The sequence below is a fragment of the Chlamydotis macqueenii genome, chromosome 1 (assembly GCF_036417535.1).
Source record: "Chlamydotis macqueenii isolate bChlMac1 chromosome 1, bChlMac1.mat, whole genome shotgun sequence".
NCBI classification, from domain to species: domain Eukaryota; kingdom Metazoa; phylum Chordata; class Aves; order Otidiformes; family Otididae; genus Chlamydotis; species Chlamydotis macqueenii.
In genome coordinates, this window is record NC_141556.1 from 76,452,861 (window position 1) to 76,469,908 (window position 17,048).

At 38.5% G+C, this 17,048-nt stretch overlaps 1 protein-coding gene across 1 annotated transcript in view; it reads right to left on the reverse strand.

The window, feature by feature from the left end:
* Positions 1 to 406: 406 nt before the first annotated feature.
* Positions 407 to 17,048, reverse strand: part of SCUBE1 (signal peptide, CUB domain and EGF like domain containing 1) — a 219,357-nt gene continuing 202,715 nt past the window's right edge. Inside the window, exons 14-23 of the mRNA XM_086740410.1 lie at positions 16,870 to 16,986; positions 14,362 to 14,520; positions 13,108 to 13,311; positions 11,561 to 11,722; positions 8,311 to 8,478; positions 7,287 to 7,448; positions 5,612 to 5,809; positions 2,973 to 3,125; positions 1,844 to 1,923; positions 407 to 678 (exon numbers count right to left, since the gene is read on the reverse strand). Coding sequence (XP_086596536.1) covers positions 526 to 678; positions 1,844 to 1,923; positions 2,973 to 3,125; positions 5,612 to 5,809; positions 7,287 to 7,448; positions 8,311 to 8,478; positions 11,561 to 11,722; positions 13,108 to 13,311; positions 14,362 to 14,520; positions 16,870 to 16,986 — 1,556 coding nt within the window. The 3' untranslated portion in view covers positions 407 to 525. The remainder of the gene's footprint in view (positions 679 to 1,843; positions 1,924 to 2,972; positions 3,126 to 5,611; positions 5,810 to 7,286; positions 7,449 to 8,310; positions 8,479 to 11,560; positions 11,723 to 13,107; positions 13,312 to 14,361; positions 14,521 to 16,869; positions 16,987 to 17,048) is intronic.

The window sequence follows — 17,048 nt, forward strand, 5'->3', positions numbered from 1 at the left end:
GGACAGAGGTTCCATTAAGCCACAAATGAGAAACAAGAAAATTTAGATTGTTTTGTTTTCTTCTAGAGAGTCAAATGTAAACTTCAAGTGCAATTAAAAATCCAAATATTATTTATACTACACACTTCCTTCTACAACAGAACTTATTTGCAGGTAGTTTAATCAGATTTTAATAGATTCCTTCTTTGCTTTGATGAAAGTTATTGTTGATGAAAAATAAAAAGCCAGAATGAATATTTTCTACATGATATAATTTCAAATGGAAAATGAAGATACATTAGTGCAGACACAAATTTGGATCTTCAACTAGACGGAATCAGGGATGCACAATTTTTTTTTTTGTAGTAAAAATCCCATTCAGAGCATTGGCTTTTAACGATTATAAAACATTATAGGTATTCTTCAATATAGAATTGAAAATAAAGACTGCAAAAAAGAGCCTTCAAATTAGCAAATGTTTCTACTATGGAGGAAGGACAATATTTGACAGGAATGCAAAGTAACCCAGAATTGAATACCACTAGACTACTTGTATGGTCGTAGAAATCTGGAAACTTTTGATCGCAGTAGCTTTATAAACGATCTTGGAAACATCTCTTTTGACTCTTGTGCTGTGTACTTGAAATAGTTTTGTGGGTGTGCCAGTACATCAAAGAGAGCTTTAATCAGTTTCTTGTCCTATGGGAGACAACATATATATTAGATAAAAATAGGGTTTGGATTTAGTTGCTGCACAGCTTTCAAAATTAATGAACAACAATCAAGGTTTTTTTTTTTTTGCAAAACTTGATTCTGTGTAAAGCAATGTAAGGAAACTACTCCGTGTTGCTGTGGAGTTTTATACAGATGAATCTTTCTACTGTGCTGGATGTTTTTTTGCAATTAGCATTCTTGGAAGGTCCTGAACTGAGAGGGCAGCAGCTGGGTTAACCACAAACCGGCTGCAGAAATTAGGCATTAGAATTGCAAACTGCTTCTGACTGCCCTTCCAGCCTGTTTCACACTGTTGTTCAGGCCTTCCCTCCACGAACAAAAGAGAAGGCTGCTCTTCAGTGATGCCGAGCTCTTTAAGGACCTTCTCCTGTACCTTGGTAAAGCCTCAATTCAGACCCTCAACTGAGCCTGTGCCTGAGCATACACACTGGAGTTAAGACCTGAGGGACCTCCAAGCTCTAGTGAGAGAATACTGGCAGAGCTGGGGCAAGGATGGCCAGGGAGGCTGGCTGTTAATCAGTTCCTGTCCTTCCAGGCTGTACATTTACATGGCTGAATTTTGCCTTCTGAACAGCCTTTTTTTTTTTTTTTTCATTTTAATTAGTTAGTTGTTATAGGTGGTAGCCCAGCAGCCTTCCTCCACAATTCTCTCCAATGTGTTGCTTGTGCCTTTGGAAAACCATTCCACGGATAGCTTACAATGCTATATGATGGTTATGTCTTGTTGAGGCAAGACAGTGATTGAGGTAAATACATTTTTTAATGCACAGGAAATTCTAACTTAATGACTCATTTAAACACATGCCAGACTGAGGCTGAAGAGGGCTCTTCAAACAACAGGTTCTTCATTTTTGGCTGGCTAATTTCTCTAATGTACAATCCTGTTAGTATACATTTCCTTTAGTTCCTGATTCAAGCAAAGGGAGTACACACGTGCTTAGCCCAGCTGAGCTACTGGTTTTGTGCTGCTCCAAATCGCAACATAAACCTCAGAAGACAGAGAATTTAATTTGGAGTCACACTTGAGGTTTAAATATTATGACCCTATCACGGTAATGAAAACTATCTTGGGAAAATATTTAGGAAAAGGAATTCTTGGTTCACTTTAGAGAAAGTAGAATTTTCTTACCTTTAGAATTTCTTGATGATTTTCTGATGCGTATAATCGTCCATCTCGAACAATGTCTTCTATTAGTTGTTGGTAATCCTCTGCAAAATAAAGATCAGTTGAGTGACTGTTTGTGACATCCTTTGGGAGGGTAATAGCCAGACATTAGTTAGACCTCCTCTTCAAGACAGAGCTGAGAAATTTAGTATCCAGTTAATTATTCAGTATCTCTCAAGCTGCTGTAGTCTAATCTAATCACATCAAAATTCTGTACTGCTTTAGAATGGTAATTTTGAATTATCCTTATAAATATTAACTTATCCCCAGAAAATACTCCCTCCGGATAATAATGCTTTATTATCTTGATTTTAGAGATGAAGAAACAGGGCCAGGGATATGAAATAACTGTCCAAGTTATATGTGAAGTCAGCAGCACAGTCACGAACAGATCCTTGTTTTCTGCCTTGAGAACAGCTCTCATTTTAATTCTTGAATCACCAGCTTAATACACATTTTCTCACCATTTGCAAAAATTGCACTGGTATTTGGAAGAGAGATAGACTAACAGCTACCATAGGTATCACAGAAAAGTCTTAGTTTTGTTAAAACATAAGGCATCCCAAAGTCCAAAATATACAGCTGAATGCATAATTTATATGACAATCTCGACTGTTTTAAAATGTGGCTTTACAAAAGTGCTTACTGAGAGAATATTTCTGTTTGCATCACTGTTTTTTTTCTGTTGGACTTGTGATTTTATTAATTTATACTTTTCAAAATCGTGTGGGTTACCAGTAGGACTTGATGAAGGGGCTTCCCAGAATGCACAGCAATTAATAATATTCTCATTATGCATATGATAAATGCCAATTAAAAGGAGTCTCATTGAATTCAGTGGGATAAGGATTAACTTTAAAGAACTCTGTGTAACTTGCTGTCCATCCTTAAAGTATTAGAAAAAATAAGAAAAATAAAAGTATTATTTCAAAGTCCTTGCAACTGCTTTTAAAGTAGTTCACTGGACTAAAAATGAGTTATGTCAAGTTTTTCCTCATTCTTCTCTCCCCATCACCAGCGTAAGAGAGATTTTAAAGGACAATTTTCTGTAATTCAGATATATCACAAAGATGGAAAACAATCCCATTCTCACCATCATAAGTCACATAGGGGACCTGAAATCCTTTGCCACTGTTTCCTTCATTTGACTTGAACTGAATCCAGAGCTTCCTCGATCTTGAGGTAAATGCAATAGGTCTCTCATAAGTCTGACATGTTTCATATGTAGTAATTGAAGTAGGAGAAGCTAGAAAGAAGGTTAAATAAATAAATGTTCTTTATAAAATAACTTTTTGCACCTTTCCTGATCTAGAGGTCAGAAATGTCAAATTGACAAGACACTTCTCAGCTGACATATTCCTGAGAGCAGAAGGTTTTTTTTTTTGTGATAGAAGGGATGTAGTCTCTATCTGTCTTTAAGGAGCAGTGAGTTTTTCCACAAAGGTAGTGGGAACCTCTCTGTCCCACGGCAAGAAGCTTAAATAGACAGCGAGGTGCCAAAGATAATTTTTGACAATTATAAAATTACTATCAGTATTACTTATTTTGTGTACTACTCTAGCATTGAATTCCAGGGTTCCCATATGCTGGGCTCAAATAGGTAAGAAGTAAGCGGCACCCCAGGCAGACGTGGTAACCAGCTCCTTACGTGCCCCATTTGAGGAGTTCACCTGAGAGCAATAAACCACTTAGAAGAATGTAACAGCCTGGTGTAGTGATTCTGTCTGCAAGACTGTCTTACACCAAGGAGTCAGCGATCCACTGCAGAGTTAACCTGGGTATGGCCAGGCCTTTGCTGTGCTGCACGCGCAGCCTGGCCTTCAGCCCTGTGTTGTGCTGCAGAGATGCTGTGGCTGCAGGATAACCCCAGCCAGCTCGCTGTAACGAGAGGAACTTAGAAGCAACTCCCAGCTGGTACCGGTGATTATGCTACTGCGTGGCCTTGCCTTTATCTAAAAGTGCAGCAAGAAGTGCTCATGAGAACATTGTTTTTGTTTGACAGTAGAAATGATAAATAGAGTTGTTTCCTCCTAAGAAAATCCTATAATAGCTGGAATGACTGAAAGGGCAGAATCTTCTCTATGGACAGGGCCACGCTGTGTGTGGATCAGAGGCCCATTCGATGCTACACCGCCTGTCATTCCCACCATCTAGAGGAATGCAGGATTATCTACACTATTCTCTCCTTATAATGGCAGCTCTAACAAGTAGCATTTAAAATGATATCTTACAGAGTCTCAGTGCCTTTCTTACTGGGATCATAATGGACCAGCCCCTCCCAGTGCAAAACATGTGGTTGTAGGTTTGAAAAGGAAATGTCATTTATCTGTAGTGAAACAGAGCTAATAGCTGGGAACCAGAAAGACCCCTATTTGGCCCTAAGATAAATAACAGATGGAGGATGTCTTAAAATCATTGTGAATGTACAATGAGGCTCCTCTAAGTTGAAACGAATTTCAAACAAAAGGAAAAAATATCTTCTTACTTAGTTAAAAAACCTCACTCCATAGTCAGAGGATAATTAGGGAAAATAACAAGTGTAACCTAAAATCTGAGCTTGGTAGGGCTGATTCAACTTCCACCAACGTCAGCAAAAAGAGACCTTTTGAACTGAATGGGATTTGGATTCCTGAAGTGCAAAAAAGTGAATCTAACTGGAACTCTGGAACTGCCATCAGTTTTTCCACAGTAGTGTTAGCAGCTGACTGTACACATGCTATTCATAAAATCTACTGTTATGATGCCAAACATACAGTGATCACCAAGCACTGCTCTGAAAAACTGCCCTCATTTTCCAGTATTGTTGTTGTTTTGGTACTGCTATTGGTACTGAAGTGGAAGTCAAACTTTTCCCTGATGTGCTTAGCTTTACTCACTGTTGGAACCACAGTTTGGGATTAGAAGGACAACTGATTTGTTTTGCTACAATAAGTGCTTTCCTTTTAAAAAGCTGATCTGGACAGATAAAAATTCCTTCCATCCACAGTGAGCAGGGTTCTTTAATATATCGAGATGTCAACACAAGCCCTCAAGGATGAAAAGTTGTTAAAATTGTTTTAGCAAGTAAAATACACTGTTTTAGCAAGTCAAATTTGCTGTTTTAAACAAAGATTCATATAAACAATTGCCTTTCAGGTTTGGTGCTTCTTGGAGATCTAGCAACAGATCACCAGAAGCTGGACGTCTACATAGGACTGAAGGAAAAGTGCACCTCATATCAGTGTCTTAACTTCAGAAGCTGTAGAATTAACTTCATAATCAAAGACACAACGTACCCCCTAGTCCAGAAAAAATTGGGAAAACGTTGGATTTCTTGAGGGTGTCAGATGTACCAACCTGTGTCACCACCCAGATGTAGCAATAACTGCAGCGTATATATAATTGCAAAGGATAAGTGAGAGCACAATTTGTAGAGATGACAGGAGACAGCTCTCCCAATATATCTTAGCACAGCTTTGTTGACTTCTAGAGTGGCAGCGATTTATCCCACGTGATAATTGGGCCAGACAGAAGCCCATTAACTGCTTTGTGATTCAGCCAAGACACTAGAATAATTAATACCACTTTGTTAATTGTTATTGGTACAGTGTTCTGTTTTAACTTGCCATTCTAGTTCATTCAACAACGCTTTCAGAAACACCAGATAGATGAAGACAGTCATCTCTTCAATATAAACTTTCCACTCAGTCACCCTGCAATAAATATTTATATAAGCCACGTCTGGCAACATACCACTTTTTCTCATTACTAGAACATCACCGCATTCATCTTCAATTGGGAGAAATATCTCAGGTACTACAATGAGTATTCTCCTCTTTGGGGGTGGATTTATATTCCAAATGCATTCAACGTTAGCTGGGTAGTCTCCAGGATAGTTGGGCGATTCAATGTAGCCAGTATAATCCCCAAGTTCTCCTCCACAGTGCTGGTCTGTGGAGAAACATAAATTAGCATTTGTGTTAGCTGATTAGCTAATTTGAGGTGTTTTTCTAGATCTGTCAAGAGCAAGTCTAAACTCCTCCTTGCATCTTTAGAAATGCGTACATTCTCCAGCCGCCTCTTTGTTTAGCATGGAAGGCCTTTGAAGGAATACTTGATCTGCAGGGCTGCTCCAACTGATTTGCAAAACCTTAATTTCTGGTGTATAAACTGATTCAGCGCTTCATTCAGGCTGCTTTAACATTTGATTAAGAAATGAACACAGCTAAGTAAACACGATCCCATTGTGGAGGTACTCACATGGTGGTTACCACTGAGACCATGCTGACATGCAGGAGGTGTTCTGGTTTAACTTCACTTGTTTTTTAACCTGATTTAGCTGAAGGAGTGTGATGATCCTCATAGACAGCCTTATCTTGGTTACAGATCTGCCTTGCTTTATCTTAGATTAAACTGGTTAATAACGAATCTCCACTGATGGATCAGTTCTACTGTCTGAGTTTTCAGAACTCCTATTGAATTTGCCACAGAAGCCTGATTCAGTAAGTTACTTAAGCTTGATTTCTTCAGGCCTACTAAGCCACGTAAAACTAGATACATGTTTAATTATTTTGCTTAATCCAAGCCTCAAAGATTATGCAAGGTCAGAAATTGACCTGAAAACAGGGAGTATCTAAGACAGTGGAGTGACAAGGATGGTTTTAGTTTATAGGAAAATCATCAGTCTTCTTCAAATTCCTTACAAATATATAATTTATTCAAATTACATTAGAAATGATGAAGGGCTTCAAAGATACATGGCACATAATCAGAATAAAAACTTATGACAGACTTGCACATGAATTGTTAGTTTAGATGACATTACCTAATTATTACAGAGACATTCTTTTAAATTAGCATGGTAGAGATGAAAAAAAAATCTTGCCTGAAAGAATAGAGCATTCATGAAAGATCAGATAAAATTGCACTGGAATCCTTGGGGATATTTACAACGATAACTGAAGATAGGAGGCTGAGTACTGCAAAAAAGCCTGTGAGAAGATTTCACTGTCATCACTGATTACCTGGCAACTGCAGTATGCACGACCATTTCTCCCAGTATTTTATAGTTATTATAAAATGGCAGTTACTCTGATAGAAGATATTGTGCTCTACAGAGACACAGAGGAATATGCGTCACTGCAAGACAACTTACAGGATCTGGCAACCCAAAACCTCTGTAGTTTTAACTTGTAGCTGGCACTCTGACAAATTATGTTAACGCTAAAACAATCATATGCATCAAGTAGTACTTTTCCAGGTTTTTTTTTTATCATTGTTTTCCCAATTTTTACAATCCCCTCTGGCAGTAGATATATTCTAACTAGGAAATACAGAATTGAAGTCCAGCCTGATAGATGGAACCTTCCAGTTGCAGTTCAGATGCAAAGATACGCTTCATCTCCTAACTGATATAAATGCAACTTACTTTTGCAGTGTGTAACATTAGTGGAGCCATCAAAATCTGTACTTGTGTTCCCAGGGCAGGTGATGCAGTAGTTTTGACCAAACTCAGGCTGGTATGTTCCCACAGGGCATCGGATACATCTGTGTGTTGTGGAGTTGTAGTAGTGTCCGGGAGAACAATGAACTGTAAGGTATGAGATATGTTATTTTCAGAAAGTAGCAAACTTCAGTGCAGAAAGAACTTTCCTCTACCCTGGACGTAGCTTACAATCCCCATTCTGGAATATACTTGTTAGGCCATAAAAGGCAAGAATGACACCAGCTCCCTTTATTTCCCATTACAAAGGACCTTCTAACTAGAATTATGTTCCAAAGACTACAGCTTGAACTGTAACATGTGCTACGTATGTCTCACTGTATTTAATACAGTGTTTTCCAAGGAGTTTGTAATAAATGGAAGCTGATACATACCTGCCTCAACAATAAAAATGCCATAGCACGCGAGAGGTTTCCATTAGTGGCTGCTTGCCAGGGCCAGCATGTCATTCCAGTAACTACACCAAAATGCATTTGGGCAGACTCCTTCTTCAGCATTTGCACTGGAAGTTGATGTGGAACATGCAACGTGTTGCACGCTTACAGTTTCTGCCTAGCCCATTGTTAATCAATCCTTAACTTCATAGCATTTCTGAAGTGTTTAGTTTTTCTAATATGGTAAATACAAATAAAAAGGATGTGAAGGCTAAAGCATTGTCTAGTGCAAGTTTGTCTTATTTCTTGCCATGCAGTTGGTCTGATTCACTTATCAGTTGCAGCGCTGACTGTGAATGTGCCTGTGGTAAATTCCAAAGAAAACTATAAAGCCTGTTCAGTCTCCACAACCTTGGGAGATCATTCCTAGTTTACAGATTTCTTGACCTTTTAATTTAATCACACACCGTGTTTCTGTGTTTGTTTTGGAGTCTTTCAAAGCCCCTTGGCATTGAGGCTTACAGATAAAAGGGCAAGCAGCAGGAATATGAATTGTGGAAAGATTTGAAATTCACCTTTGGTTTCGCAGTCTTGAAAGGAAACAGCACCTTCGTACTTGGTCACAAGCCCACCACCACATGGAAAGCAGAGGGTTCTTCCTGGTTCAGGCTGGTATGTACCAAGAGGACAGACTCTGCAAGGTTTAAAACCATCTGGAGAATAATGCCCAGGAGAACACTGCCCTAGAAATTGAAAATGATCATCTGTATTAGTGAGATGACTTTTCTGGACAAAGTATAAAACCCACTAAGTAGTTAGCAATGCTTCCTTTAACTTAAACATGTGACGTCAAGACAGCTGCAGATCAAATTCTAATCTTACCTACTGATTTTGTATTGTTCCTGTAACTGCTTCCTACAAACACTACCAGTAAATACAACTAGCTTCTTACTAAGCTTTTTGCTACCTAGAGCAAGGGCTCTATTAAGATGTTGTTAAAATACTTTGTACTTTCACCAAGTCTTTCATCTGAGAACTTCAAAGCACTTTGTAGGAAAAAATGAAACTTTGCACCATGTCTGTGAAGCAAGCAATTGTTTTCTTATATTTCCATTTTATAGATATGGAAATAGATCATGGGATTTACCAGACTGGATGGGACCAGGCCAGCACCCTGTTTATGAGAACAGCTGACAGCAGCAGCTTTCCAGGTAGCTGTGAAAACTAGTGCTTGTCAGAAGCTCTTCTGCCAGAAAACGGTGATTTGTGTAAAGCAAAGCACCTTGTGAATGAGTCTACTGACAGATACAAGGTAGTTTCAAAATGTGTTCTCCAGGCAATTTCTGATAGGTGTTTGTTTGGCTTGGTTCTTGCTAGCTTGACTACTTTACTCCTTGACAACCTACCTGAGAATCAGGATGTCAAGTTTTTCAAGATTATGGCATTAATCTTCACACCACCCCCCTGGGAGACCAGCACTTTGAGATGTTAGGTGTTCCTCGAGGTTGCTTAATCCCAATACTTTGTAATTTAACTTCCCTGAGAACTGAACAGCAGGCAGAAACAACTGCCTTGATAAACCTGAAAGTTTTGAGAGCTCTAGGTGGGGTTGGCGCCTCTTAAGAACCCCGATACTTGCTGGGAAATGGTGGGGGCATCCAGTAGCTTGGGTACTTGGCATTTAGGATGAAATAGAGCTCCTGATTGAAAGCAAAGTTCAAGTTTGGTCGCCACAAAAGTCAAACTGCTATGGACACCTGTGGGACCAGGATCTGTGTGATTCAGTTGCGCTTCCATCCTAGCTGGCTGGGATATGACCATACAAGCTGGCTGTTGTGACCCAGACCTCTGAGAAATACTATGATAGTCCTAATTTGAAGACAGTTCTGCTATTGTTTTTGTAGCAAAACCTATCCATCTGGTCTGGTCCAGCTGGTCCCTGGACTTTAACATGAAGGCTGTTAATGAAGAGTGGATTTGGATGTAGATTTTAGTGTGAAGATTAAGTACTTGTGAAACATGGCTTACAGACATTCTTTTAAAGAAGTAGTACAGTTGGGTTTTAATACTGCTAAATACCTGATGGTTTCAGCACTCATTTGTCTCTGCCCTTACCTGTATATAAGAATGAGCTAACTTGCTCCCTTCCTGACTTCTGTATTGAAATTGCCAGCAAAACAGATCTGAGGTGATTTCCCTGAGAAATGCCCCAAATGACTAGGTTTTCTAATTGTGTTTGGGCCTCGTAACTACATGGATCACACGTAAATTAAGTATCACAGCATCTTATTCACTTGCAGCTACAACACAGAGTTCTATGCAACAAGCACTTAAAATCTCTTGTTGTACGTGCCTCACCTGCAGAAGTGAGGATTTCAGTCATAGCTTATTTGCTACTACACAAGCATCACTGTTCCAGAAGATATGAGGCAAAAATGCTATTAATTACAGGTGGTGAGTGCATTTCTAACAAAATCTGTGTTCATCAAAATACATTGTTTCATCACATATGCTGACACATTTTAAGGAGACATACTGATTTTGATAAAATCTTTGACAGGTAGGTTTATGAAGTCCAAAGCGTATTATCTCTTGCCACTTTCAGAGAAAGGCAAAAAGGGGAGAGTTGAGCAGAACAACAGGCTGTTGTGATCTGGAGACAGATCCAATCCGCAAAAATAATCAGAAGGGTTTCTTTTTGTTGCTGTGCAGAACAATAATTCAAATGCAAGCCATGAAACAAAACAGTCTTTTTCCTCCAGTCATTGTGCTGCTTTGGTCAGTATACTATATAGTCAACCTTTATAAACTCAGATTTTATTTTGATATCTATTCTTGTTGGATTTTCGATAAATACAAATCAACATAACAAAGATGTGCAGGCATTTCTAGAATTTCCTGTAATAGTTCCTTCACACAGTAAATCAGCAAAATCTACCATATGTTTTGGACTGGAGACATAAGAGTTATTTTTTATTCAGTGGATGGGGAAAAAGCAGCAGTTTCTCAAGTGACATTCATTGTCTGTTCACTCTGGATATTAATGTAAATTACATGGATGAGCTTCAAAGTTAGAACTTGTGTAGCAGATAGGACAGATTTATTTCAAAGTCAAATAATGTATCTGCTATAAAGTAGATTTTGCTCATCTGTAATGAAATAAGGTAAAGAAAATAATTAACAGTTGTGTCTTAAAACCTTATCTTTATCAAGTTACAGTAGAAGCATAGCTCTCTTCTGAAACCAAGTATTATCATAATTATAATATAATTTATATATCATGAAGTTGAGTCAGAGATACTACACCACTTGCCAAAAGCTACAGTGAATTCAAGCAGCGTTGAAGCTTGCAGTCATTAGCTCTGAGTCCAGGTTACAGATCCCTGCAGCATAACTATCTCAAAATTATGATTGCTGCCGATTAGACCAGGTAAACTGCATCTCATGCAAAACATTACATCAGCAGGTTCATTAGACTCACCAATACCCGTCCAAAGTAATCCATCCCCTTGGCTCACAATATACCTGACGAGTCCTTACAAGTCAAGGTATGTCCAGATTCCATACCTGACTTGAAGCAAAGTGCTTTGCTTAGCTTGCTCATTTCCATACCATCACTGACATTGCTGTAGCAGGTCCCATCTTCTTGCCGGCAATGTCAGTGGATGGAACAAGCCAAAACATTTTGTGTATTGCTTGTAAGCGCACAGAGATTTCTTCTGTTACCTTTACAAGACAGAAGTGTGGAAGGCTCTCCTCTCTTTTAGCCTCTGTGCCTCACAGGCTGTATGACAACACCTAATCCTTTTATAATCAAAGACTTGCCTCCACATTCTGACACATTCCGGGCACCCGCTACTCCCTGTCCATCGTTACTTGGGCAAGGCTCACAGGTAAGTTGACCTTCTGTGTCTTGGTACGTTCCTGGTGAGCAAGGAATGCATTGACTTTGTTCTCCGCTATAAAAGGTGCCCATGCTGCAGGTAACTGGGAAAAGAAAAGGGGAATCTACATAAGGACTTTCATTTTGATCACATATTTGCCTTTATATCAAACATTTAGAGAAGATGGATCTCTTTGGCCCCAGTATTTTAGTGGCATATGTTTTGCATATGTTAGCCCAGGATCCTCACCTAATGTAAACAGGCCCACTGCAGTCTAGGTCGATTTACATCAGGGTGAGGTCCTCCTTCTATTGTTTAAGCTGCTAAATGTCATTGTACTGCACTGAAGTGTTTTTCAGACATATGTTGTTAATAAAGCTGATGCAGTCTTAAAACAGTATATTGCAGTTTAATTAAAACAGTGGTGCATAGCGTATGGGAAGTGATGTGAATTTTTAGTTTACACTGGGTGCATTTACGTGCTGGTTTTATGGCAGACAACTACGCAAAATCTGTCTCCTGAGATCAGTTCTAGAGATTTCTCTGAGGGCAACGTATCCCATGTAATATTTTATATCTCTCGACGCTCAAATACCCTAACTGGAAAGCATTTTAAATACAGATATACACACGCTTTTCTTGCTACAACAGGGCACATAACTACATTCAACATTTTTCTCAGCTGGATGTAGGTAGTTAGAATGTATGGGTTTCTAGACACTAATAGCAACAGTCTTTCAATAAAGTTTCTAAATCACTGTTCCTGTATGATGGAAACAGCCTCTGAACCAGTTCATTAGAGGCATCTATCAGAGCTGCACTTAAATATTTATTTTTGCTTGTAAATCATTTGGTGTTTAAAAGAAGCCTGAAAAATAGATATGCTGATTTTGAAAAGATGACTCTAAGTGATGAGAAAACTTGCTGTGCTGAGAACTGCCATTAATAGTTTGCACCCAGTAAATCACTAGAGCCTGATAACCTGGGAAAAAGCTTAAAGAAATTACGTATTATACGTAAAGTTAAAGTAGATTTCTATAGATTATGTTCTTTATTGGACATTTTGAATGTTAAATGTAAATATCCATGGGTCATAGATTATTTGGTGGTGAGGAGAGTGAGAGAGGTGATATAAAACTAAATACACAGCATATAGGCAAACAATGTATTATTGTTTTACATAATTATATTTATGTTTTCATAAGATGCTGGGAGCAACTGGGAACTAATTGCCAACATTGCCTTGCGGCAGGCCTTGATACATACCAGCTGACAGCATGGGAATGGATGTGTATATATGCTGCTTCTGTTTTCCTCTAATTTCCTTCAAAGTCTTATGAACCGTCAGTGGTCCATGCACATATGCTGACTAATATTGATCTAAATCATCTGTTATCTCATAGATTTCCTGCCTGGCTTACTAGGGACAAGTGAATTTGGGACTGCTTGTTTTGGGGGATATGGCTGAATAGAGTTGTGGGGACTTACCGCATTTTCCATCCTGCAGCACTTGCCCTGTACTGCAAGCTTCATGCTCTTCAGTAGCTTTAGCTGGCTTCTGAGCCACTTCATATTCTGTCCCAGAAAACTGAATGTAAAATTGCTGTTTATTAATAGATTTCCTCAATGTTTTGATTGCAGTTTGCAGCTTCTGCTCCATCCTTTTCCGAACACAGTCAATGTTACAGGTGTCTAGATGGGAAATGATAACAAAACTAGAAGCAATTGAGATTCATGTTTAAAAAGAGGTGCTTAACAAAAAGCTTAGCCTGCATCGCGCTATGACACCTCTGTTTGCTTCACTGTCTTCTCCACAGAAATTGTAGAAGCAGCTCACTGTATTCAAAGTCAGGCATTTTAAAGGGACAAGACAGTACACTGGGGTCCATCAAATTGAGTTTTACAGCCTGTAAGTGCACACTGAGTGCTGATATCTCTAGCATTAAGAAATCTGGTTATACTGAGGGCACAGGCAAAGGGCTGCAGAAAACATCAATCCCTCTGTGTTGTACTTCCAGATATGTGTTCAGTCTGCCACCACTAATGTTTCTGAATTGTCTCTGCCCATGCTTTACTCAGTTGATTAGGAATTCTCCCCACTTCCCTGACCAAAATGACACAAAGAAAAGTGCTTTCTGGCATGATTACTATTTGAATCGCTTGCCTAGTGAGGTACCCCTCAGGGTTAAGAAATCTGCCTTTGAGAACTGACACATTTATAGAATTCAGCCCACGTTTTCTTTGGCTGGATTTTATAGCATAATATTCCATCTCATGAATAACTTGAAACAACTCTTTTTCTTCCTGAAGTGTGTTATGAAAACATGAATTTTCCAAATGTGTGACAAAAATGTTTGATTCTCAGACCAAAGTTTCAGCAACTTAAGTCTGGGAGGATATTTTTATCGTCATTGTTGCAAAACTTCTATCTAATCCTTACGTTCTCTGTGTATCAATTAGCACTTCTGCTGTTTAAAGAAATCAGACTAAATTAAAGTACATGACTTAACTCGAGGCTTTGAAGGAATTTTGCTGCAGGTTCAGTCTTTGTTCCTTTGGCTTAATTTCATACCTGATTCCTTTCAATTAAATCTCTGAAACTACAAGTTTGGAAAGGCTGTTGAATGAGGCTTATGCTAAAAGGTTTGCATGGCAGCTTGATAAAATAGCATCAAAGAGATTCTAACAACACACTGAGGAACTGAATTATGATTTCTCTCCACAGACAGATCTTTCACAAACCTGAGACTTCTTCTGACTTCATCTCCACTTCAAACTCTGCAGTGATATGGGACACTTCTTTTGATGGTGACTTGCGGCCTCGGCGTTTTTTCTTGGAGGAATCGCACTTGAGATTCACAAAGGTCACCTGGCAGTTGTCTGTACAAGGGAATTGACCTCCTTTGCATATGGGAAGCAACATAGAAAATAAATCAAGTAGCAAAGTAGCAAGTAACAGGCTAATAAGCGATATCTCAGCTGGGTTATCATGAATGCAGTGACAGGCTTCGTAACATTTCACATGCGTTGTTAGACACCTTCTCTGTGCAATTTTGGGTTTGCTCATATTGCTAGTGAATGCAGGAGGCAAAAATACAGTGTGGTGATGTTCAGCTCCACAGCAGTACCTCTAATGCCTATAATTGTCTGTCTCTTTTCTGCATAAGGATTAGAAAGCTCTTTACAGAAATTAGTTAAGATCAGCAATACAGTCATTTGATGGTTAAACAAAGCAAGAGAGCCAATTTTCAAAAATTCGTGAGAGCGGCAGGCCTGGGCCTCTAGGAACTACCAGCTGGTATTCCATCTCTTTCAGCCATGACAATCACCACATATCAAAGGTTTTAAAAGCCTTTGATTGGGAGGTTATGAGAATATATAGGAAGGCTTTATCTGAGGGGAAATCATAGTACTGTTTAGGTTGGAAAAGACCCTTAAGATCATTGAGTCCAACTGTTAACCTAACGCTACCAATTCCATCACTAAACCATGTCCCTAAGCACCATGTCTACACGTCCTTTAAATACCTCCAGGGATGGTGACTCAACCACTTCCCTGGGCAGCCTGTTCCAATGCTTGACAGCCCTTTCGGTGAAGAAGTTTTTCCTAATATTCAATCTAAACCTCCCCTGGTGCAACTTGAGGCCATTTCCTCTCATTCTGTCACAAGCCAGAGGAACTGAATGCCCTTGTCAATTATGTGTAACCACTGAGGAGAAAGGCCACAATTCATTGGGACACAATCACATAAGCATCCTCTCTGTATATAAAGAAATCTATGTGAAAAACATAATTTTTGTGATAGGCGATGGACCATCCAGGTCAGGGAGAAATTTCTAGCCCTCAAGCCACCAGAAGGATTTAATTCCAAGTCTGTTGTTGTGTGATATAATCTTACTGTTAGACCCAGAAGTTCAGATGACATAACAAACACAAAGCAAAGCAAGCAAAGGACAGGGAAATGCATCCAAGAAATACATTCCCATGGTGACTGTATGGCCCAAAAAATCAACTTCTATGACTTTAAAAATGAGGCTGATAATCACATCTTATTAAAAGAAGACAATACATAAGGACAAGGTAAGCATCTTGACAACTGAGACTTGTGTTAACTCAATACTTGGAAAATTAGAGAGATAAATGTGTAGATTGTAGGATAAAGATAAAAAAATAATCTAAATTTTTAAAATAAAATCTTTAAACCATTAGCATTTTTTTTTAGGATAGCTATTTTTACTCTTCTCTGTTAAGGGCTCATATATAACTCCTCGCTCATTAGCAAAAGTGGTGGTAAGACAAGATTCACAACAGAGAATACATCACCAGTAGACATCAGTAGCTGTAAGCTGCTAAGTTGCTTTAAGCAACAATATGACCTGTTGCAATTACACCAATACTGTGTATTAAAATCTGGAAAATTTTGAGTTAGTATTCAATTTAAATGAACTCAAAAATATTTTAAGCTGTGGAAATGCAGAGCAATAACACCCAAGCACTCTTTAATTGTCCCTGTCATGATATCAATGGGATGAAGGACAAGAAATAAATGTCATGAAGATCTATTAAATACATAACACTTTAAAAATATCTTTTTTGTTCAACTTTAAAAGCAATTTTCAAAGCTAATAACAATAAAACCCGATACCTAGTCACATTTGATTACTTTGATTCAGCCTGACAAATTTCAGATTTTTGGTAATTATGTCTAAATCTTCTAAATATTTTTTTCTAACATCATAACTACTCACTCGAACATCACAAAAGATCTAAGGCTACGTATCATCAGATTTTCATTACAACTTTCCCACTTAGAGGTTGTCTTTGCTGCGGCAATGGGATACCAATCCAGCACAAAGCAAATAAATAATAGCTTTCATTTTCTTTTATAGACCTCATTTGGGAAAGCTAACGAAGGTGACATTGTTTCATGTAACTTTGCATTGCTTTTTGTCTTAGGATATTTCTGCCATTACCAGTGCCAGAAAAAGGATCAGCTTAATTCCAAACTCATGTACTTTTGAACAAAGATTTTTCAAAGCAACTGGTGACATTTCAGCACTGTTAGATCCAGACTCAAGGCACTGTAAGTCAGAGTGTAAACCTTGGCCTGAACTTAAATTCAGATGCAAATATTAAAACCATTACTTTTTTTTTTTTTTCTGCCTGCAGTGGGAAAACAAAATGTGCAAACAAGCAAGCAAACAAACAAAAAGTTAGAATGCTGTTTACATGTTAGAAGAAACCACATACCTAAAACAGTTTGCTTCCCAGAATCTTTTGTTTTTTCTTTGCTGCGAGGCCGTAAATGGCACTTTGCATCTTTAATTTTAAAACGAGCTTTCTGCTTGATTGGAGGGGCTAATGGATCTGTTGATGTAAAGTAAAAAAGCTATTATTTGGGATGCAGATTTAATGAAGTCTGAAACTTA